Here is a 23,663-nt window from a genome sequence, read left to right as displayed (position 1 = left end):
TAGACTCTGCTCAATACTGGGGGAAAAAAGTGGTCTAACACTTGATTCTCCTATGATGGTGCTCAGCAGGGACTGGGAGGGATTATCCACCCATCACCCCCATCAACAGAAGAGAGACGACTGTACTTCACTTCAACAAACACACTTGTGGTGCAGCGGCAGTATAATGCAAACCTGAAAAACTTGTTCAGGTGGCAAATGATGACGTATCCTGAATTTTGCTCAAGCTTCGAAACTGGAAGAAAGTGAAATATCCTTGGGCTGGATGATACGGCCAAAAATGTAATCAAGATAAAAAAATGGGTATCAGTTGATATCAATGATTATCCAGATGAATGTCACATGTTTCTTTTTTTTCCCAACAGAGGGTGTTGAGGTCTAACATTCTTAATACTTGTGTGGGTTAATAGCAAAACAACACAATCAAATCGGAGGTATGTGTCATACCTCCCGACTATATTTCCACAATGCATAATCAATATGTTGATATATTGAAGCAACATTGTGGATCTTGATTTGAAAATCAGGATTTTAAGGGTGATGATATCTATGTGTCCATTTACAAGACAAATTATAAATGGTGAATTTGTATTGGCGGTTGTGGCTGACGGTTTAGAGCAGTTGTCCTCCAACCAGAATGTTGGCAGCTCGAATCCCCTCCAATGCCTTAGTGTCCTTGGGCAAGATGCTGCACCCCCCTGGAATTGCTCTCTAATGGATGCTAAGTAGCAGTTAAATGACCTGTAATGTGTTGTATATTTGTAGTAGGTTTCATATGGGCACTATTAGGAGCTTTACTAAGTGTCATTTTAGTTTATACAAATATGAACCTATGAATCTGAAAAACCCCATATAATATAATAAAATTATATCAACTGCGCTGTAAGTCAGCGATTTGTACATATATATTTATTTTGTAATCACTGAGTCATTTTATATAGACGTACAAATATGGATCTATGGATCTGAAATAAAACTAAATAATATGTCAAAATAACATATTATTATTATTTTATCAAAGCATGGAATGAACTGTAAGTCACTGATTCTTATTGGGAATATTTTTGTCATTTTATATAAACCTACAATTATGGACCTGTGAATCTGAAATAAAACAAAATAATATATATTAATCAAATAAAATATTATTATTATATCAAAGCATGGAATGAACTGTAAATCAGTGATTCTTACATATATATTTATTTTGGAATATGTGTGTCATTTTATAGACCTTCAATTATGAACATATGGATCTGAAATTAAACTTCATAATAAATAATAATATATATAGTAATAAAATAATATTAAAGCATGAAATGAGCTGTAAGTCACTGATTCTTACATATATATGTATTCTGGAATATGTGTGTCATCATTTTATATAGACCTACAAACATAGACCTATGAATCTGAAATAAAACTAAATAATATATAATAATAAAATAAAATATTATTATTGTATCAAAGCACGCAATGAGCTGTAAGTCACTGATTCGTGTGCATTTATATTTATTCACCGGAACACTCGCTTCACATTAAATGTGTGCAGCCCTCGGGCTTGTGCTGAGCGCGCCCCCGCGACAAACTTCAACAACTGTGCGCGCTCCGGAGCGGCTGGTACTTAACGCCTGGCGTCTCGTCTCAGATCAGGAGCCGCGAGAGGATCCAGCTAACGAATGAAAGACGATAAACACGGCTCGTGTGGACGTTTCCTCGCCAAACAGCCGGCGCTTCCCCTGCAGTGAGCTGAAGCAGATTTCGTCCGAGGTAAGCGGGTGGGTCGCGGCGGCAGAAACACCGGATTTTCGCATGTGTATGTGTGAGAGTGTGTGTGTGTTAGGGGGGGAAACAACAGCAGGCATTAGCTTCCTTCGTTAGCGCGATGCTAATGTTGCCTGTTAGCTAGCCGAGCTTGGCAGGAGGAGGAGGAGGAGGAGGAGGAGGAGAAAAAAAAAAAAAAAAAAGGAGCTAGCTCAGCCGTGTCGCTAGCTGGTTTGTTGTCATGACGTCTGTAAAAACGCACGCGTACATGCGAGGTGTTCTCGCGGCGACGTCGAGCAAACACGCGCGTTGAGCTGTGCACGAGAGAAATAGCTCTCCTTTTTAACGCATCTGTTTGCTAGCTTGTTTCGCACAGTCGCTAAAGCTAACAGGCTAGCCGCTGTGCTAGCAAGACAAGGCCTCTGTCTGTGTGTGTGTGTAACAGTTGCAGCTAGGTGGGCTACGCCGCTGTCGGTGTCAGCCGGACGGGGCCGGTGGGCTTCGGGAGCCGGTTGGTTCAGCTCCCAGCAGAAACCAGTCGGGTCTTTGTCATGTGCAGCAGCGGTAACTGGTTTGGTGATGACTAATGTTTACCCCCCCCCCAGAGGAAGGAGTGTGGCTGGAGAAGACCCCACCGTGTCTGTCTGTGTGTGTGTCTGAGACATGAGGACGAGTGGACGTCAGCCTTCAGCTCTTGTTGTTCCCTTCAGATGCTGCTGAACTGTTTTACTACACGTTCATCCGCCGTGTGTGTGTGTGTGTCCGCTGACGGATCGTGACAGTTCACGTGGACACCTGTAGATGTGTCAGGAGAGAAGCTGTCAGGAACTCATCGCTGAAGACGGCGGGATTTGACCCTTTGTGACGGAGGTGCACTCAGACCAGGGGCCGAAGCACATCGGTTGTTGTTGTTGTTGTAACTGACGCGGTTTCTGTACTTGTTGAGGTGGGATGGATGGGAACTGAGGTTCATCCAACTGGTGTACTGGTAAACTCCTGAAATAAGTAAACAGTGAGTTCTAACAAGTGATTCTAGTGTCACCATCAATACGAAGAGATTAAAATAGTTTTTGGTTTTGAATATAGAATAATGCATACATCCGTATCCTACATCTTAAAGCTTTCATTCTTCACACAGACACATACGATGGAAGAAATAGACAGAAAGGTGATCACGTGCTCAACACAACTTGAACATGTCTTGAAGTATCAATAGGAAATGGTTGTGGGTCTGTTTTTGTGTTGGACGAGCAGAAGTGGCAGTTTAAAGAGGGACAGTGATGTGTTTACTTTGAGTTCTCCACAAGCACCACTCCCTGACATCACATGTGTGTCAGGTTTGTGAATGGGATTTCACGAACCTGACACACTTTTGAATACTGTGTAAAAGCGTAGTAGAGAATCTGTGCAGTTTCTCGCAGGAGCCCCAGAGTCGAGCTGAGTGTCTGAGTTAAGTTTATATCTCTGGTTCCCTTGCATCAGCAGCACATAAATCTCTTTTGGGATATTTTGAATAAAACTCTAAAGTCCACATCTCAGACTTCATCCTCATTGACAACTAGAAGGTTTCACTTTTTCATGACTAATTTGAGACAAATCCGCTCCTGGTTTTATAATGAAAACAAAAGCAAAGTTATTATTGGACAAAGCTTGATGTGCTTCATGCTTTTGAAGCGACGTGGGCTAGTTTTTCCAAAGTGAGAAGACACATTTTGTAAGAAATGTAAAGAAATGTCCAAGCAGGCCTCCAGTGTTACGTTTGCTCTCATCAGCGAATGCACTCTGCCCGTGCTAATGCCCAGATGTTGTAAACCAGCAAGGTGGAAAGTGGGACACATGACATCTCGTAAACCAGTGCGGTTTGGCAGCATTATCATCAGGAAAGGAAAATAAGGTCGTATGTAGACTTGAGCGGAGCAACGCATAACCACATTCAGCTGAGGCATGTGCACGATAATCTCTAAGGAAAGAAGTCTACTGGTGCTAGCACTGCTAACCTTAGCCACACTTGGCAAACCAGTATCTGTAGGTTAGGGTTAGTCTCAAATTGTTTTTCGATTGTGTTTCTTTCTTTCTTAATCATTTAGATATTTTAAACACTCCTAGTCTGTAGGGAGAAAATAAATTAAAAATTTGGGGGGGAAAAACACAAAACACTTTAAGTGTGTCTTTAAAGTTTAAACGTCCACTTGTTTATGATTAAGGTGGAGATGGAGAAACAACCTGCTTTTTGTTATACCTGGAAAATAAAATGATTGGCTTCTGTAGGAGGCTGGTAGAGAAGAAATGACCTAAACTATTTGCCTGTTTTGTATATCTTTGGTGTTTGTGTGTCACCATGGGTCTCACAGGTTAAACAGTCACTAGATGGACAGTCTTACCCATCGCTCATGTAGATGTAGTGTCAGCAGGCTGCAACTGTTGTGCTGCGGTTGAAAGTAAGTTCACTCAAAAGAGGCAGCTCTCGTGACCTGAATTATCTGTCAGCCCGTGATCTGTATGTAGAGTTTAAACCACAATAAAAGTTGGAACAGTATATATGCTATGTGATGGCTAAATGTAGAGAGGCTTTTTTGTAACCACAGGCTGAAAAACACCAGATACCCAAAGGTTATTAGAAGATATAAAGATAATTAAAAAAAAAACTCTGGCCCTTTTTTAATGACAACCACCTGGACGATGAGTATCATTGTGTTTGAATAATTACACTAATTGTGTAATTTTGCCGCATTGGAGCTGCACTAAAGACTTTTCAGGATCCAGACATCACACTCTCAGAGCCAAGTACAAGACGTGATGGTGAGAATAAATCAGGGGACAGCCTGGTTTTCAGACTAACATGGGAATCTTCCAGCAGCTGATCACAAAATCCTAAAGGAACATTTTCTCTTGGGCCCTGCACAGCTGCACATGCCTCATCCATTATTCTGACTGGCTTTACCTCTCCTCTGGTTGAGCCTGGGTGAAACAGGTTAAAGTTGACCAGCGTGCTTGACTCACAGGTGAGTCAGGGACATGTCAATCACTCTGCCTTCACATGCCTCTGTGTTCTTCAGAGGACGGCAGATCAGGTAAAACGTGCAAAAACACACATATGTCATCCTGAGTGAAACCATTGGCTGCTTGTTATTTGAATATGATCCTGACTCTTGGTGATGTAGCAGCACAGATGAACTTGCTCTGACCCACAGGTTCTTTTAGCTCATACAGAGGCTTAGTTGTACAGTAATGTAGCCTCCGGGATGGTTTTCATATGTGGATGGATGTTGACAGATGATGGGGATTTATGTCACGGATTGGAAAGACTCATCCTCATGAAATCCTCGTGGTTGGTAAAAATGAAATGAAATAAAGGAGGGTTTCTTTTCACACTTTTGTTCTATTTGATGAAAAACTAATGTAGCTCAGTTACAGTGGCACTAAGTCAGCTATTGGCATTGGGGTTGTAACTGAAGATCCTGGTATAAGTCGTACATGAATATCAGCCTAGTATTTGATTTACACTTTAGGTATATGCACAAAATTAACACTGCTTGATTAAATCATAGTGTACATTCAGTGTACTATTTGTTCACAGTGATATTTACACACAGGTTGGCAGTGCGCTGAATTTTGACCCACATTTGTCAGCATTTAGAGTTTCCCTTGCACAAAGGAAACAGTTTGCATGCAGCGGATGTACAGTAGGTCCGGCTGATGGGTGCTTCTCTTGTTCTCCGCCTTACTGTGTCATTAATAATTCGAGCTCTGCAGTGAGGATGATGTAAGCACATATGTACTTATGGTTGAGTCAAACGTGGTCACCTGCCACATCACCCTGAGGGGTCATTAGCTCTGACCTTGACCCCTGCTGTCTCTGCGTCATAGGTTGACTCTACTGAGGACTATTAACATAGTGTAGGAGGTGGTTTTACACTGTTGGCCAATTATTAAGAAATAATTTAAGTGGATAAGCTTCAAAACATGTAGCACAGGACTGTTGTCTTGTACGCAGTTGGTATAACTATAAGGATTTGCACAACTTTTCATATTGTACTTTTTTTATTTATAAACATAAAATTTAAGTGCATATTTTGACGTTTGTCCTGAAACCATTGTTTAATTTCGACCTTTAACAGAAATGAAAAGCATGCTGTATGGAATACTCTCTATTCTCTGGTACATGCACAAATATATAGAATTTTCCAGTCTGTATTCTCTATGCCTCAGGCTGAGGAGATGGGTCATGATGACACTACTTGAATCTGAAAAGATGCCTCACACTCGATGATTCACCAGATCTTTTTCTGCTGATGAGCTATGATAACATAGCAGTGATCAGCCTCCTGTCCTTCCTACTATCCAATACGCTTGATTTACACATTTTGTATTTAAATTCCAGATGTTCCATCTGAGCTGTCTGTCTGCTTGTGTTGCTCCTGTTAACCTGAGCATGTCACATGACAACACACTGGACTCGCTTGTGACAAATCTTTATCAGTTTGAAGTAGCAAGGTTTTCTCAAGATGATGTGTCTCAGCTTGTTATGTCAATATATATATATACATTGAATTTGAGATTTAGAAAATCAAACATTGGTGTATTTATATATATTTTGGACTCTTGGTACTTTCTTGTGATATTTAATCTATTAAGGGTAGGATGAGATGTGGTGTGTAAGCTCTCCGACATCTACGACCAAGCCTGATGGCATTTTTATGCTTGTGTGCCTTAGACATAGTTTTCTGGGTTTGTCCCTCTGTCCGTCCCATCTTCATGAAGAACCAGAGTGAATTTCTTCAGCCTTGTCATACATGTTTTGCGGGTCAAAGGTCAAATACACAACACATGGAAAGTAAGTTGACACACAAGGAATTTAACTTGCACATCACACTATTAAATACAGTAGACACACACAGAAGAATAACACAAAGATTAACAAAGTGAAGTTGAAATATCACACATTAAATCAATCATGTATACTTTATACAGAAATTTTTCACAAGGTTCCTCCAGAGTCTGGAGATGACTGCACAGCCGGGGAAGTAAACTGCGACCTGATTGGTTGAAGCATCGGCAGCAGTGACTAGAGCTCAGCTCAGGATCGACAGCTGTTCTGACTGCTGGCCATGTGTGTTTGTGTGCGTGTGTGCGTGTGTGTGTGTGTGTGTGTGCGTGCACGCGCATGTGTGGGAGAGACAGTGACTCACTAGCTGTGTAGCAGTGAGGTAATTCTAGATCTCTTACTAATGCCAAAGGGAGTCCCTGCTTGCTTTATCGCTCTGTGTGTGTTTGTGCCTGAACATAAGACACAAGGTGTGTGTGTGTGTGTTTGTTTGTGTGTAGTTTTTTTGCTCGCCATGATATCCCTGCTCTGTGCGGCTTCTCCATGGTAACAAGCTGCTAAGCTGCACTGTTACACTCTTGTGTTTTTTTTTCTGCTGTGGAAAAGAGGCGACTGCCAAAGTGAAAGAATTTGTGTCCATGATTTGTTGTTTTTTGTGTGTTTTGAGCTGCCTTCACTCATCCCCAATGATATTAGATGGATATATATATAGAACTAAATATCCTTTGTTTTAATGCACACTGTGATGATCTCTGTTAGAATCTAAAGTATTTTACTTTCATCCTATATATGCAGCTGCATTTGCGTTTTTTGTTAATATAGTTACGTTTCATAATATTTATGGTTATATGTGAAATGTTTTACTTCCAATTATCTGTCATGCTATATACTTAAATGTCGTAGTATAACTCTACATTCAGCTGTAGGTGCAAACATGTATCATGCATTAGACAACAGGGGAGAGTCGGTGAGTGAACTGTTCATCTGCTTCACCAGGATCCAGTTTGTGTCAGCGAGCGGGGGGTAACTCCTGCAACTCGCTGATGTAGTCGCTTCCTCTGTCTGTTGTGAAGAGTGGTTTCCTCTGTTACCTTATCTACCTCTGAGCCAAATGGGAGAACCTCCTCATGAATAGTGAATTGCCTCCTGATTAGTTTGCCCACTCTCTCAGTGAAGAGGTTGGAACATTATGTTGATTTGTTTTTCTTCTGGCAGTGATGCTGCAACGGTTCTTACAATAAGCATAAAACATAGTGTAACTCAATGCCTCTGGTTTTTGTCTAGTCGGATGTGCGGTTGCATTTCACATTCCGTCCACTTGCCACATGCATCATAATGCAACATAAATTTTTTGGGGATTACACAAATTGTGTGTGTAATCACGAATTTCAGTAGAAGCATGCGACTGAAATGTCCACTGCTGCCCTCGGGTGACGAAAAACATAAACATGAGATTTATGTTGACCCACACATGTTCTACTATTTGAGGTTTGGCTGATACTCTTTTAAATATGTCATCTTCCTCCATCTACTCCCTTTGCAAATGTTGACTGGAAAACTGGTGCCACCAGCTGTTTATCCCAACTGACTTCTAGACAATTAATTTGCATTTTCTCGAGCCAGTTCCTCTCAAGCTTCCTTTAGATTCTTGTAAATTGAATGGGAACCTCAGTCTAGTGTAATCTTTCTATTTATTGCTGTTTTTACACACTGTAGACGCAGTTGTTCCTGGGAACAGTACAGTAATCGGCTGGTCAAAGCTTTTAAATGGACTTTGCATGCACCCATGGCCCCGTATGACACTGGGGCCATTCTTCATCAACAGTGGGGACAAGTGGGTTAACTTCAATGTCTTTGTTTTAAATTTAGCTCACAATTGGTAACAGGATAAACTGAGCAACAGTGAACCAGTGGAGACGAGTGAAATCACAACAAACGTGGTGATTAGATCTGAGCAAAGCCTTTTTATCAAGTAGTTTTGGACAAGTAGCTGTGAAGAACTTATTTATATATTTCTTTGCCTTTTGTCTCAGTGACTCACATCAGAAAGGTAGATGACAGACTGTAAGAGAAAACAAGAGCAAGATGTGTTTCATATGGAAATTTAGGTTTGTGTACAATTCAGTTCAAGCATATTTTAGAAGCTCTCTGCCAAGATATGAATTTTCAAACCTCCAACTCACTGGTATTTCAGTTCAGTGCTGGTTTATTGGCTCGGCAAAATTTAGACATCTGTATCGCCAAAGTGTTTATGATGTAAATAATCTGTCCGTCTTTCTCCCCTTTGTAAACCCCTGGCTGTAGGTGTGGACATGTTGGTGTGTTTGGAGATCAACTGCTGCCTGGTCCAGATGGCTCATTGTTGCATCCGCTGCTCGGCCCCTTTAATAGCACACTCTGGGCATTGGACTAGTGTCACTTGTGTTGTTTTATAGCTCTGTGTGTGTGTCTGTCTCACAGCGGGCTCTCTTTGTGCACATATTTTCTCTGCTGCTGAATTTCTGACTACATTATGTTTATATTATGTGGTGATGATGTGAACAGATGCAGTGTAACGACGGTGAGGAGAATACAGCCGCGCGCCTCCTGTCGTCTCTTTCAGCCCCACGAGTCTAAATGTGCTTTCACAGCCAGAATCCAGGCTCATCTCACCTGAGGAAGAAAAAAAAACACCAATGTGAACGCCTCTGTTTAAACCGTGTGTCCTGTTTTTTCTGTCGATTTGCCACTGAATTGCAAAAGATTCGTTTTAGTGCGCCGTGTGAACAGGGCCATTGATAACGTATTGTTCTGTGTTCACTAAGCTCGTTATCGGTTTCCTCTCCTGCTGACAATCAGATTCTGGTTCTCAGAGAGATTTCGGTTTCACTGGGGCTTCTTTTCCTGGCTGGCTCAGTTCTGTTTGTTTTTAGAAAGGAAGCCAGAGTTTGTGTGCAGGAAAAAAAAGAGCTTATGTCAGAGTAAGAAACAAATGAGAAGAGAACACTTTTCATATCCGTGGCGACTGAATCCTGAGGGATGGAGTCCCCTGATCTCAGAAATACATCACATTGTTTTTCATCTGCAAAGTACCTGTAGTGAGATATAGAGATGTTCCAATCCCATAGTTTCCCTTACTGATTCTAATACCTGGACCTTTTCTGTATTTGCTGAAGTACCCCCCAGTGCATTTAAAACATAACATATTTTACCAGCTGTATTCTTCTTACCCTGTATTGAAGTGATTATTGTACCATTGTTGCATTGCTTTGAAAAACAAATGCACAAAGATAATGAGTATCATAGGACTCATTTTTATGATCTAGTTTGACAGTTATAACTGAAAAAAGACTTAAATAAATAAATCTCAAACTACACAATTTACACATTTGCTTCCTTTTTAAAAAGCTGTTGTAATTGGCAACAATAGTGCAACCGCTAGAAACTGAAGTCCTGTATGTTGCAGTATCGGAGGCATTTCCTATTCTGGGGTCTGAACCTCTCTACTAACATATAGTACACTTCCAATGAAGTTTAAATGCATTAAATAAATGACATGTTGTGAAGTCACGAAATGTGATATATACAGTATATAGGCACCTATTACACTGAGGCAAATGGTGTGAGAGGAAGTCGATGGAATGGAAAGAAAATGCAATGAGTAAGGTATGGTGTCAACGAGGGCAGCTGGCGGTGGTGCTGCCTGCAGCCAGACAAGAGTGAAATCTGAGACTCACACAGAGCCAGGCCGAGGGAGGGGGCCGAGAGGAAGAAACAGAAGTGGGGGAGAGGGAGTTGGAGAGAGGACGTCCATCCAGGAAAAAATATGCAGGGTAGAGAAGGGAATGCATGTAAGGAAGTGTGCACGTAGAAAAAAAGGGAAAATGGAGGGACGCAGACAGGAAGTTAAGTTGGGCGGGGGGGTGGTGAAGAAAATTTGTAGTCGAGTTACAATCTGTGTGGAAGAGAAATGACGTGTTGCACAGAAGAAGAGGTTGTGTGTTTGGGTAGGCTGCCGCCGAGAGGGGCAGGGTGTGAGTGAGCATGCTCTGTTTGGACTGACATTGGATGCCGGCTTAGCTCCTCTGTCCTGCACGAACACACCCAGCCGCAGTGACACCTAGCACACTCCAGGGGACAGAGAGAACATGGCTTGAATAAGAGAGCACAGAGGAGGGAAAAGTCAGCGGGAGAGAGAGACTTTGTCCGGGACTTTCCCTTCTGTCCCCCTCTTGCGAGCTGCTCTGTTCTTCCCAGCAGGAAACAGGGCTTTGTGTTCTAATCAGTAAAGGGAGTTTTTTTTTCCAAGCAACTCTTCTACACGACTAAATATTAGTTTTTTAATACACAAGTCATTCTTTTGTGATTGGAATTTTTCTATTTTTCTTTTTTTGCTGCAAAACTTCCATTTGGGGAAATGGTCTTGGAAGAGGATATGTCTGTGAAAAGCTGCAGCGCTCCAAGCTCTACACTTCCTGAATATTTGGCAGCAGGAGAAACAAAGGTGGAACTCAATCATGCAGCTTTGAGGGAAATCTAACGTGCCTTGTGTAAAATATCTCATGTTGCCTTCAGGTCCCAGTGGCCGGGAGCAGCCGGGGAGTGGCGGGTTGACCACACACACTGGCAGACTGCTCTCGGACTAATGCAAGCCTTTCAGAGTAAGAGAAAGCAAATTAGTGACCTTCTCTTTTTCCTCATGCTGAAGCATAAGCACCTAGCAACCTGCCTGGTGCTCCTCTTGTAGTTTGGCAGCTCTGACGGATGCCTGCTTCACCCACATGATGTCAGCGGCTGTTTTTCTGGCTGTTATGGTGACCGAGGGACTTTGGGATTTGACGTTTTGTGGTTTTTTGAGATTCCAATGACAAAGGCATTAGCACGCCGGTGTCTCTCTCTTGTTCGATCCCCTTGTGGGCATTTATTTTTCCTACGATTAAGCGTCCCCATCTGGCCCCGTCTGGACACAGCACTCATTCTTTCATTACAGCTCGCCCCGGACCCTCGTGTTCTCACCCCTCCTAACTGGGGGACCAGGAGGAAGAAATATGATCCTCCTTTTTGTGGTATGTTAAGGGCAGCGGCAACAGTGTGTGGTTTCCATGGAGAGGCTGGAGAAATATGGCAGTGAGGGGCTGCGTGAACGCTCCACCCCCACGTCTCAGGTCCAAGTGAATGTGAAGCCAGCTAGCGTAGCACAGCAAGCTCCACCCTGGAACTCCTTGTTCCGACTCCTCTTCTCATGCATAGCCACAAGGAGCGTGCACGGGACTAAAGGTGAAGGAGCTTTTAAAAGATAATGCACTTCATAGTGGAAACATTTATACCTTCTTTTTTCCCCTCATCAGCTTTGTGTGTTTTATAACTGCAACCGGCCTAGCTGCCTAGCTGGTGTTGTAAAATGTCATAAATTCCTTTCCTCAGTGCATCTCAGCTGTGTTTGAAGCAAGTTGATAATTTGTCAGTTTCTTTTTTTTATTGGGAGCTTGTTGAGAAAAAGTGAACGTACTTTATCTTGAGACAAAATGCATGTTGAATAATTTGTTGAGTACAGAAGACGCTTTAAACAAACTCTGCCTGCGTGCATTGTGAATTATATCTAACACTGTACAGTGTGTATGTGAGTGGGCAATGAGTTGAGAACAAAGAATGGTTCTCTCTGGTTTGTGTCGAAGCTCAGCTTGTTCTCTGCCTTCCCCTCCACTCATGCTCTCCATCTATCTCCTGCATCTCTCTGTATCTGTATCTTTTGCTACGGTTCGTTCATGGTAAACATTTGCAAACCGGTTTGATATCAAGCGAAGTCCAGACTTGTACATAAAATTGAACTCCTAGCTGTTGCACTTGACTCGGCGGACATGTGGAACATAAAAAGATTAAAGCTTGTTTTATGCTCGTTGTACTTGCGACCAGCAGCATGCACCAGAGATTACGTAATTTCCACTGGCACACTGTCATGTCGGCTGGTTCTGCACCTCCCAACTTCTTTACTTGGCGCTCACCGCATGGCTGGAGTCTGGCTAGAACCTCAGGTCTGTCTCTACTGCTAGCTTTATGACCCCGTCACTAATGAGGGAGCCCAGCGACTCCCAGATGGCTCCTGGAGGGAGATTGAGAGTGACTGTTGGTAAAGATGAGGCATTATGTAGGAAACTATGGAAAACCCTCTGCAACCAGTTTTGTCAAGATGAGGAAGGCCCAAAGCTGAAGGAAACAAGCTGGTGCCAAAATGGTTTGTTTTGTGTTTCATCTTCTTTGCCGTTTTCCAGTGGTGTTGTTGTATTTCTCTTAGTGGCGACTATTGCTGTTTTGGAGAAGACTACACAAAGTCAACGCGCCTGAAGTATGACAGGTTGGAGTTTGATTAACAAGTTAGCTACTGCTCAACTAGTGGATTCATTAGTCCACCTACAAACAAAATGATATTAATTGAATCACACTGTAATAGTGCTTATTGGTAATTTAATACAATTTGAGGTTAGTGCTGCACAGGCTGTATGCTCATTTATGTTATTGACCAAAAGATGGTTCTACCGGTTCAGATAAAATCAAACCAGTTTATCCTCCTGCACCAGAAATCCATCCAGCTGGTTCCTTCCTTCTTCGTTACTTTCTTCTTCACCCATGTGTCCTTCTGAGCTCAACTTCTCTTGAGCTGATTCCACCGTCTCAGTGTTCAACCAGCAGTCGCTCATCATATCACATATCTGCCCCTTATATCCAGCTTGCACATGTCAAATTTATTTTTAACAGATCCCGACAAACTCGTGCTGTGAAGGCTTTGTTCTGTCACATCCCTGTTGTTGTCTCTGTAAATCTGCTGCTTATCGAGCGTTGAATCTATAGAATATTGTGGATGGATGTAAAATCTTTGGTATGTGTTGGAGAGCAGTTTATTTTCTGTGACCCAATCGGCTCAAGTTGGATTAAGAAACTCTCTTGAAAGAATGATTTGAAAGTTTCTAAACTAAGATGCTCTAAACTTGCTCCTTCTGTGAGCACAGTTGCGTTCATGTAATAACTGTGATGGTTGCATCGGCTCCAACTGACTTATTGTTTCAGTCGTATGATTTGTGCGCATATAAACGTTGCCATTGTTTATTCTTGAATCATAATTACCGAGGAATGTCTTAGCCCTTTTCTTTATATGAATGCTATGATAGCCTTTAATTTCTCAACTACATGACAATGAAGATATCTAAGCACACACTGCTTATAGACAATTCTTGCTTGTGAGGTTAAGTGACAAAAGTTATTGTGATGAAAAGAAAAGATATTAGGATAAGGATAATTATCACTGTAAATGCCCCGTAGTTGCAATTTATGGCTTTAGAGGCACAGTTGCTTCTTTTTTAGCTAAAGTGAGTTTAGCTAAATCTTACGTTAAGACCTGAATCCACATCACACTACATTACTGTTTTTAACTTTTAGCATCAATGACAGAAATGCAATTCATCAAGGTCAGACTGAGCTCATATGCAGCTAGTGGCAGTTGTGTGGTCAATGGACGTGCTCTGATTGGTGGACTTCACATGCACAGCTCTTTACTGATAGTAACGACCACTCAAAGCGCCTTAACAGTCCTGGTCACGTTCCCCCTTTCACACTCCCATTCATACAGCGCTTTTAAATCACATGTCATAGAAGGTTCATTTTGGGGTTTGTCCCAAGGACACTTGTTAATGCATGATGATGGAGCCGGGGGTCAAACACCAAACGTTCGGTAATGGAACGACCCGCCCTACCTCCTGACCCACACCCGTCACCCACCCATACTGTATCTGAGCAAAATCTATTAATACAGCCACAGTTCCCTTGACTTCGTACATGAGAGTCTTGTGGAAACTTATCAAAAGTGTTTTGCTGAGAGTTCAGTGAACTGCTTAATGGAACCTGAATTAACTGTGCTGGGAAAATGGTGTGGAGCCAACAGACCGTACAGTGGGAATCGATGATTGTAAAAGTCTCACGCTAATGCCCCCTTTGCATTAGCTGCACAGTAAGTGGCTTAAATGCCTTGAATGAACATTGTTCAGTCTGTGGAAATGTACATGACAGACAGGGACTTTCCTGGACTCATAGTGAAGATGGCCGCCATAAATATTACACTGTAATGTTTCAAATCTGATCCGCTTCATATATGAACAGATTTAAGCTGGTCCAGAACCAGGCCCTCGGTCAGGCCAGGGAAGTTAGATATGTGTTTTTCATTTCCTGTCTGTTCCTCCATCACTATTCTGGAAATCCCAGACAATTTGTTGTAGCTTTGATTCTCCAAGTCATGTTTGTTTGCCTTTTTTTGTTTTTCAGAGGTCCCCACATTTCAAGAGAAGACGAAAGCCTTACTTGGAAATCTTATGGACGAAGGTTAGTGTTGGTGCTTTTCTCCCCTCACTCTACATCTGTGTCCCTGTGTCTTCAAATGTTCCTCTGGAGCTCGTCTCACGTCTGTGTCCTGATGTCCTCGATGTCATATTGTCAGTTGAGTTGTCTACTGGTCGGGCAGCATGTTCTCTTTGTGGACCTGTCTTCTCTTCTCTCTGCTGTCATCCTTCCCTCCAGCTTCTTCAGACAGAGCAGTGTGTGCTCATTACTCTCTACCTTGTTTTCACCTCCTTCTCTCACACGTTTGTTCAGTGTTGCCAGATTCATCAGAGCCTAGATAAACTGTTCAATCAAAGTATTGTTTGCCCAGTTTCAGATTTTCCCCCAGTAGAGGTTTTTTTCTTTGGACACTGGTCTTAATTTATATGAACAGATGAAACTGTTTCAGAAAACAGGAAGTATATGTTGCTTTGCATTCAGTTAGGTTGTGTCCGATATTCACTCCTCCCTCCTCGCTCTATACAAAGTGCCATGTAGAGGAATCTGTAGTGACCTCATCAGCAACATGAGGAAAACAATGTCCACAAGAAGTAAATAAAAAAACATTCAGTGTCTAGTACAACTTTCAGTTCTTTCAATGTTTCCATCTGTCACTGCTTCTGTTGAGTCACATCTGAAGCTTTTTATTAATTTATTTTTATTCACACGTGCCACAGTTTTGTTTTCACATCATACAGTTCTGTCTGTCCTCTTGTCTGTCTCGGTTGTTTTGTCAACTTTCTATACAGGGGGGGGGGAGTTAGTTTATGGGCTTTTATCTGCAGTGGTCATCAGAGATAATGATGTCCTCTAACAATGTGCATCACACAGATTTAAAAGATATGTGGACTAAGATTCAACTTAGTTGTGACTCTGACCACTGACACATTTATTTCAGTACCCTGCCTTATACACAGACCTCTGAGGCCAGACTACAATAAGTAACTTGTTGTTTTTAGAAAACCTGCCTGTGTCTGCCCCTCTCTCTGGGATTATAACCCAACTTCTATTGAGCTGAAATAACACCAATGGTTCGAGAAGTAGCCTCAATTATAACAACTTGCACGTATCAATCCTGCACACTCAACATGTCTTGTACACTGTTTTTGTCGTATCTTTTTCTCGGATGTATAATTTTTGTATAAATGATCTCATCCCTAATGAGCAGCCAGGTGTCCACACTGTAAGAAGCAAATCGCAGGAGCCGTGTAATTGTAAATTCACACTGTACGAGCTGTAACCCTGCTGCTCACAGCAAGAGTGTCGAGCCCTGCTTATCTGCATGCAGCCTTTATCATGGCAGTGTCATTTTTTTTTGTTGCCCCCCTATATGCCAGCTTAACAAGTGATGCTATGTTTATCCCCACACTCTCTTTTTAGCTGAGCATGTGGCTACTTGTTCTAACCTCGTGTGCTGCCAACTGTCTGTCCTGACGGTTCTTAGAAGGCAGAAGGGCAGGGTATTGTTAGAAGTGAAGTTTAAATCATTTATTTATTTGATTTATTAATCCTCTATTCAACCAGGAAGATCCCATTGAGATACAATCTGTCAGGGACACAAAAGAGACAGGAATCAATGTAAAAAATTAAATGCACACTTTAATGACATTCTTCTGTAAAAACTGACTAGAAAAGGTTTTAGATGCACAAAGAGAGGGGGTAATGTTCCATGTTCAGGATGACATCAGCTAAAGAACATTATGAATGTCTTTCATACAGTGGACAACGCTTTTGACAAAGTGTGCTCTTCGTCTGTGCTGCCATGTTGGCAACATTTCTGCTCCCCAAATTCCAAGAGCCTGTGTGTAGCTCGGCCAATCAGAAGCAATGTGTTAATCACATCAGTCACAACTGAGCTGGCTTTTTCAAAGATCTCTGTGCACCAGTGAAAAAAGCAGTGGGTGCGGATGCCCTGCCAGAAATCCCATAATAAGTTTGACTATATATCGTTGTTCCTGAACGGATGACATCCTCACTGTTGAATTAAAACAATACATTTTAATCCAGTGTTTCTGGGATCTGGTCTGGCACCTCTGCTCTGGGCTCTAGGACCATAATGGCCGCCCCCTCTCGTGGCCTCCTGGTTGAGGTCCAGTGTTGATCTATTTCAGGCGAGTTTGTTTTCTGCTGTCAGGCTTCATCTTGTTCTATTAATCAAACATGAGCCGAGACTTTCTCTCTGACTTCCATTGGCACTCGTCATCCACACATGTCACGAGATGACTCTGCACTTTGTTTCTGTGGTAACAATCAGCCTCACACAAACTCTCTCACACACACACACACACACACACACACACACACACACACACACACACACACACACACACACACACACACACACACACACACACGCAGCAGCAGATGGCATCTCGGGATAAATTGATGTGTCTTAAACACATCAAGGCTTTTTTAAGCAACATAATTTCCATCTCAAAGTCAATCTGAATTTTAAATATGTACATACTTCATTTATGTACTGAGTCTTAAATAGATTAGATTATGGTTCATTTAAAGCAACTAGATATATATATATTAGCCCTGTAGTAAAACTATGAAGATGAAAACCAATCGTTAGAATTTGTCCCAGCAAAGGTGATAATAAAAATATTTGATACATTACATTTTATATGGATTGCAGGAACTTAAATATACACAAGATTTATACACACGTATTTAAGGAAGCTACACAACCACAGGAAAGGACTTCCCCTCTGATCACAATCATAGCATTGTCTTCAAGCTGGATTAGACAAACTGGTGACAGCTGTTTAAAGATACTCTCATGTCAGATATCTCTGTCGCATGCTAGCTGACTGTGACCCTGGCCTTGGTCTAGCAGAATGTTCTGAGCTAATTTGGTCCCTCTGTGCTAGCATGCTAGCCGGACTAAGAAGCTCTATATATAGCTGCTAAGACAGTGTCTTCACCACAGCAGATGTGTTTAACTGTCCCTGCGTCTGCTTGACTGTAATGTCTCTCAATAGATCCAGTGTGTAGCTCTGCAGCCTGCTGGTCACGCTGCTAGCTGCCACGCTGGACTTGGGGCCAAGTCATGCTTCTGCGTTGAAGCTACGCCCGCAGCCTAGGCTTAGACGTGTGCCCTACGCAGACCGCTGCACCGAACCCGACGTGCACCTCCACCAAAATGTAACTACACGTCAAGGCCACGCAAACAGCAAGAGCTGTGATTGGTCCGCCTGGTAGCAGCTCCGACACGATCCGCTTACTAACACTCACCATGTTCTGAAGTCAACAGAAACGCCGGAGAATTTGTAAATAAAAAATCTGCACCATTGTGATGTCACATGACATAATGCACACCTATCAGATAACTGCTTACAAAACCAGGGGCCTTAAAGAGACAGGAGCTAAATCCTCGTGTTCCAGACTGAGGGAGAAAAGAGGAGCTGCAGAAATGAACAGTTTGAGGGAAGTCATGTGTTTTCTGAACCGTTTTCAAGTGATGACACAGATGAAGATTATAAACCTGAATATGTTCATATGATACGTCTCCTTCTAAATGGTTAAATTAGCTGTTAGCTGAGAAGGGGCAGCACAGCTGATGTCCTGTCTGTCTGCACATTGCTTCACTATCTCACCACTTGATTCTCCACTGCTGTCATCGCCTCCCACACACTTCACCCTCCCCTCTCCTCCCCTATCTGTCTCTCCCTCCTCTGCGTCTCCCTGAGCTGCCTCTGTTTGTGGGCAGGGCTATAAAAAGGATGCCGGGTAGCAGAGTAGGCGGGGTCACCGGCACGCACAGTCATCCCACCCATCTCCTCTACTTCTGACCAGAGAAACATCCTCCTCACCTTCCTGTTTCTAAAATCTCCTCGCCCTCCTCTGCGTTTGGACACTGCCTTTTCAATCTGAAGCTTTATTAAAACAGACGTCATGCTGGATTCTTTATTGTCCTCCTCACTTCATGTCCCCCCGCTCCTCTTCCTCAACACATGCCTTACTCTCCAGCCCTCACTAGCCTCCTCTCTGCCCTCTGCTCCACAGACATAACACACACCTAACCACAAACATGTTAGCACGGCAACTGCACAGCACGATAAGAAACAACTACACACTCACGCACCTGTATTACTATTGCATTCAATACAAATGTGTCTGGGGTTTATTTCTCACAAAAACAATGTTATGAAATGACGTTTACATTAAAATGTCTGAATCCATATTCATGTGAATACTTCATCTCAGAATCCAAAGTGCTGGTAGGAAGGTAGACGTGTGGAGGCCGGCTGCTCTGAGCCACTGTTTAGATGTGTGTGACGAGATGTTCCACACGTCATGTTTACATCTTCAATGAGCAGGTGAAGGTTTTTCCTCCACTGAAGAATCCTCTCCCTCTCTTTCTCTCTCCCTCTCTCTCTCTCTCCTCACCAGAAATGAGTCGCCAGACTGCCACCGCGCTGCCCACAGGAACCTCCAAGTGCCCCCCCTCCCAGCGCGTGCCCACCCTGTCGGGCACCACAGCCTCCAACAGTGACCTGGCCAGTCTGTTCGAGTGCCCTGTCTGCTTCGACTATGTCCTCCCCCCCATCCTGCAGTGTCAGTCCGGGCACCTGGTACGTACAGTCCAGCTGAACTCTCAGAGACGATCATCTGCCTGTAAATCTACATCTCAAATGTATGTTTTCTGTTTCCAGGTATGTTCCAACTGCCGGCCCAAGCTCACCTGCTGCCCGACCTGCCGAGGTCCCCTGGGCTCCATCAGGAACCTGGCCATGGAGAAGGTGGCCAACTCGGTCCTCTTCCCCTGCAAGTACGCCTCGTCGGGCTGCGAGGTCACGCTGCCCCACACCGACAAGACGGAGCACGAGGAGCTGTGCGAGTTCCGGCCGTACTCCTGCCCCTGCCCCGGCGCCTCCTGCAAGTGGCAGGGCTCCCTGGACGCCGTCATGCCTCACCTGATGCACCAGCACAAGTCCATCACCACACTGCAGGTCACTTTCTACTTCACTACCTCCACTCAGTAGACTCCGCCCCTTTCTGCAGGATCTGATCTATGCTCATTTCTGCCTGATTTTCATACCTTCATTTAATAACTGATCATATAAACCTCACTGAGATGTACAGTGGAGTACTTGTTGTGTAATCCTGTTGACAAACAAACAGATATAAACATGTAAACAAGTCAGCAGTGCTTGGGTTTTAGTGGCTCTGAAACTTCTAAAGTTTAGAGCTTCAGAGATTTCTAATGATTGTGTAGCTTTGTTAACCAGTTGATCTTGTGTGTGTGTGTGTCTGTGCAGGGGGAGGACATTGTGTTCCTGGCCACGGACATCAACCTCCCCGGGGCGGTGGACTGGGTGATGATGCAGTCGTGCTTCGGCTTCCACTTCATGCTGGTGCTGGAGAAGCAGGAGAAGTACGACGGCCACCAGCAGTTCTTCGCCATCGTGCAGCTCATCGGAACTCGCAAGCAGGCGGAGAACTTCGCCTACCGGCTGGAGCTCAACGGGCACCGGCGCCGCCTGACCTGGGAGGCCACGCCGCGCTCCATCCACGAGGGCATCGCCACGGCCATCATGAACAGCGACTGCCTGGTGTTCGACACGTCCATCGCGCAGCTGTTCGCCGAGAACGGCAACCTGGGCATCAACGTCACCATCTCCATGTGCTAAGAACCTTTTTTGAAGAGCAGAGGGTCAAACAGTTACAGATTGTCACGGGGCATTTTTTTAGGGGGTCAAATAAGTTGTGACCTCACAGCGCCCCGCCCCTCTCTGCCCCACCCCTAGAGACGTGGAACTGGACTGTCAGATCGGGCAGCCGTGGAGGCCCAGGGGGTGGGTGGGATGGATGGATGAGTGGATGGATGGTTGGATGGATGAATGAGTGAAGGAATAATAAACACAAGGACATAACTGCGATGATGGTTATAGACTTTGACACAAACACACAAACTTGTATGTGAGACTCGTGCACGCTCACGCTGTCTCGTCCTCTCGGTCTTACACACAGACACAAACTGAGAAGCTGTTAACTCCTCAACCTTCTCATTCCTCCGGTCACGTCTCCCTGGGAGTGAGTTCCACCACTCATGGTTCGGTGTCGCTCTCTTTCTCCTCTTCCTCATCCTCACACATTTCACACGCTGCAGGACGCCGGAGGCCGCTCGCCGCTGAGCAGCTCTGTGAACTCTAGCTTCATCGTGGACTCCCGGTCAGGGCTAGGCAGCTCGCCAGCGGTCTAGCTTCTTTCTGTTAGTGATCCCCGCCCCCCCCCCCCCACCCTTGTGGCCATCGGACCTCCTGGTTACCGTTAAACTAAGTAGGACCGGAACCACGGCTCTGGCTTGTGCTGGACCCCAGAGTCCAGCGTTTGGATTCTGAAGTCCACCTGTGACACTGATGCTGCGACTGGAATCGTCAGCCACAGGCCGGGACCACTGAGGCCCCCCCACGGGTCTGTCCAGGACCCAGACCTTTGATCGGCATCGAAGGTCCCTGGAGCCTCCTCACGGCCCCCCCCCCAACACACACACACACACACACACACACACACACACACACACACACACACACACACACACACACACACACACAGGCTAACGGTTGTGCATTGGACCGTCGTCCCAGTTATTAGTCTGCTCTCATACTGTAGGTTTCATGACGTCAGCCCTGGGTTTTTTCTTGAATCTTTATTTTCACAGGACACATCAGTGGAGTCCTGACACTCACACACACACTAAAGTCTCTGTGTAACAGGCCGTGTGTTGGTGTGTGTGTATACAGGTGTTACAGCGAACTGAGTGTGTGTCTGAGAAGGAGAGGAAGTTTTTTTTGTTTTAGTTTTTCACAGCGAGGAGAAGAGGAAACACTGCATTTCAGTTGATTCAAAGTTTGTTTTTTCCGGGTTTATTGTTAAGTCTGTTTCTTTTAATTATTTTAGTTCAGTTTTTTTTGTATGAGAGGAGAGAAGAACGCCTGATGTGTGTCTTTGTGAGTCTGTGTGTGTACGTATGTGTGTAGGTGAGTCGGACATTTGGCATGAAGCCTGCTCACTTTCTCCCTTTCCTCTTCCGAGACTCTTCTTTCCTTTCTCCTTCCTCCTCCTCCTCCTCCTCCTCTCACTCCTTCGCCGGCGTCGGCCTCAACCACTGACTGACTGATCACCCAACCAGGAACGAGGGACAGTTTCTACCGTTACAATGTTGCTATTGTTATTATTAAATGGAGATTATCATAATTATCATTTTTGTAATGACTTTTAAAAACAAAGTTAAAAGGCAGTTGTAAAACTTGTGGCTAAACTTCAGTGTTTGTAGTTAAAAAGCAAGTTGTGTCGTTCTTCTGAAGGTTTGTGTTTTTCTTTCCCCTCTTACAAGTGGATTGTTTCTCCCCCTCATCTATTTGTCTCTGTTTGTGTGGTAAGTCGTTTCCTTTTCTTTTTGTCTGTGAGGAGGGAGGGAGGTCAAGCCAATCATCTCTCCCTTGCTCTCCACGTGGAGTCTGTCATGTTGCTGCTCTCCCTCAACTCCTTGACTTTATTTCTGTTTTAATTTGTCATTAAATAAATCTATCTTTTTCATACCGGGTGTCTTTTCTTCTGTTATCGTGCGACTCGGACCCTGAGTCTCTGTTTTTTTTTTAATCCAGCTTTGAGCAGCGTCTGGTTGTTAGAACCCGACTGATGGATTTTTGGCGCCGGTGATTCCTACGATGTCAACAACTGTAATTCCACACTGTGGTTGTCGGCTCCAGCTACCAGCCCAGCCTCGGGATGCATTCTTTGTTTTTCCAGCCTCGTGAGATCCCCGTGAACTTTGACCACTGAAATTGAATCGGTTCATTCTTGAGTCCAAGTAAACATCTGAACTAACTCTAGAGGAAAACCCTCCAGGTGCTGCAGTGAGATATTATTGTTTATTTATTATTGTTATCAGTTCATCCACGAATCACAAGTTATTCACTGAACAACAGGGAAACACAGAGGAGCATGAACCTGGGATCAGTTTCTGTCGGTCACACGTCCGACAGGTTTTTCCGGGAGGTTAGGAACTGGATTCTCTTTATTTTCTGAATCGAAACTTGTGTATTAATTAAGAGTTATTTAACAAAAGTAAAGAATCTCATATTTCGAATAGGAAACGGGCCGACAGCTCTTTTCTCATCACTATTTATTAAATCTGTACAAAATTAAAGTGTAAACAATTGTAAACAATAACCGACTTTCTCACTTGATACTGTCGTTATTTAAAGATGGACGATTTGACAGCTCCCAAAAAGACAAGCCAAATCTTGATCGCCCCCTGGTGTTTGTCTCGTGTAAGTTCCAAAGATCTGCACGTTCGACTTCTTTCTTTTTCATAAAGTGAAATGTAAACCACACACCCGTAATAAACTCCCCCATATGATCCTCCCGGGCTCCACTCAACCTAAACTCTTCAACATCAGGTTTCACATCCACGATGCTAATTTATTTATAGATGAAGAAGCGGACGGAGTCACTTAGAAACTGAATTGAGTTTAAAGTGAAATCCAGACCCGTGGGGTCGACCCCCTTTCCTGCCCTCATGTGGTCACAGGGGTCCACACCCTGGTGGCAGTTGGCAAGCTGCCAGTGTGCCCAGCGGAACTCTGGGTAATTATGTGGAGGTTCAGGTCCTCCAGTCAGCAGAGTGTGTGGTCGGGGGGGGGGGGGGGGGGGGGTTCTAATACTGGGGTTCCATTGAGACTGGGTGTGACTCACATGCACAGAACCTACAGGAGCC

General features: G+C 43.9%; 1 protein-coding gene across 3 annotated transcripts; it reads left to right on the top strand.

Annotated features, from left to right (window-relative positions):
* Positions 1 to 1,584: 1,584 nt before the first annotated feature.
* On the top strand, positions 1,585 to 22,482 carry siah1 (siah E3 ubiquitin protein ligase 1). Of its 3 annotated transcripts, XM_053426476.1 has the most exons (6): positions 10,490 to 11,072; positions 11,144 to 11,229; positions 14,879 to 14,935; positions 19,331 to 19,512; positions 19,594 to 19,890; positions 20,200 to 22,482. In XM_053426476.1, exons 2-6 carry the CDS (start codon positions 11,214 to 11,216, stop codon positions 20,569 to 20,571), a joined length of 924 nt encoding a protein of 307 aa, XP_053282451.1. In that variant the 5' UTR covers positions 10,490 to 11,072; positions 11,144 to 11,213; the 3' UTR covers positions 20,572 to 22,482. The 3 variants fall into 3 exon arrangements, with proteins under 3 accessions (XP_053282452.1, XP_053282451.1, XP_053282453.1); XM_053426477.1 differs by lacking the exons at positions 10,490 to 11,072; positions 11,144 to 11,229 and adding an exon at positions 1,585 to 1,770; XM_053426478.1 differs by lacking the exon at positions 11,144 to 11,229.
* The last annotated feature ends 1,181 nt before the right edge of the window (positions 22,483 to 23,663 follow it).

Source organism: Pleuronectes platessa, chromosome 7 (genome assembly GCF_947347685.1).
Source record: "Pleuronectes platessa chromosome 7, fPlePla1.1, whole genome shotgun sequence".
Classification (NCBI taxonomy): domain Eukaryota; kingdom Metazoa; phylum Chordata; class Actinopteri; order Pleuronectiformes; family Pleuronectidae; genus Pleuronectes; species Pleuronectes platessa.
This window is presented reverse-complemented; position numbering and strand designations above follow the sequence as displayed.

Coding starts and splice junctions, on each gene's coding strand:
- siah1 (XM_053426476.1), top strand. Junction 19,513..19,593: donor AGTGTCAGTCCGGGCACCTG/GTACGTACAGTC, acceptor TTCTGTTTCCAG/GTATGTTCCAACTGCCGGCC. Junction 19,891..20,199: donor AGTCCATCACCACACTGCAG/GTCACTTTCTAC, acceptor GTGTCTGTGCAG/GGGGAGGACATTGTGTTCCT.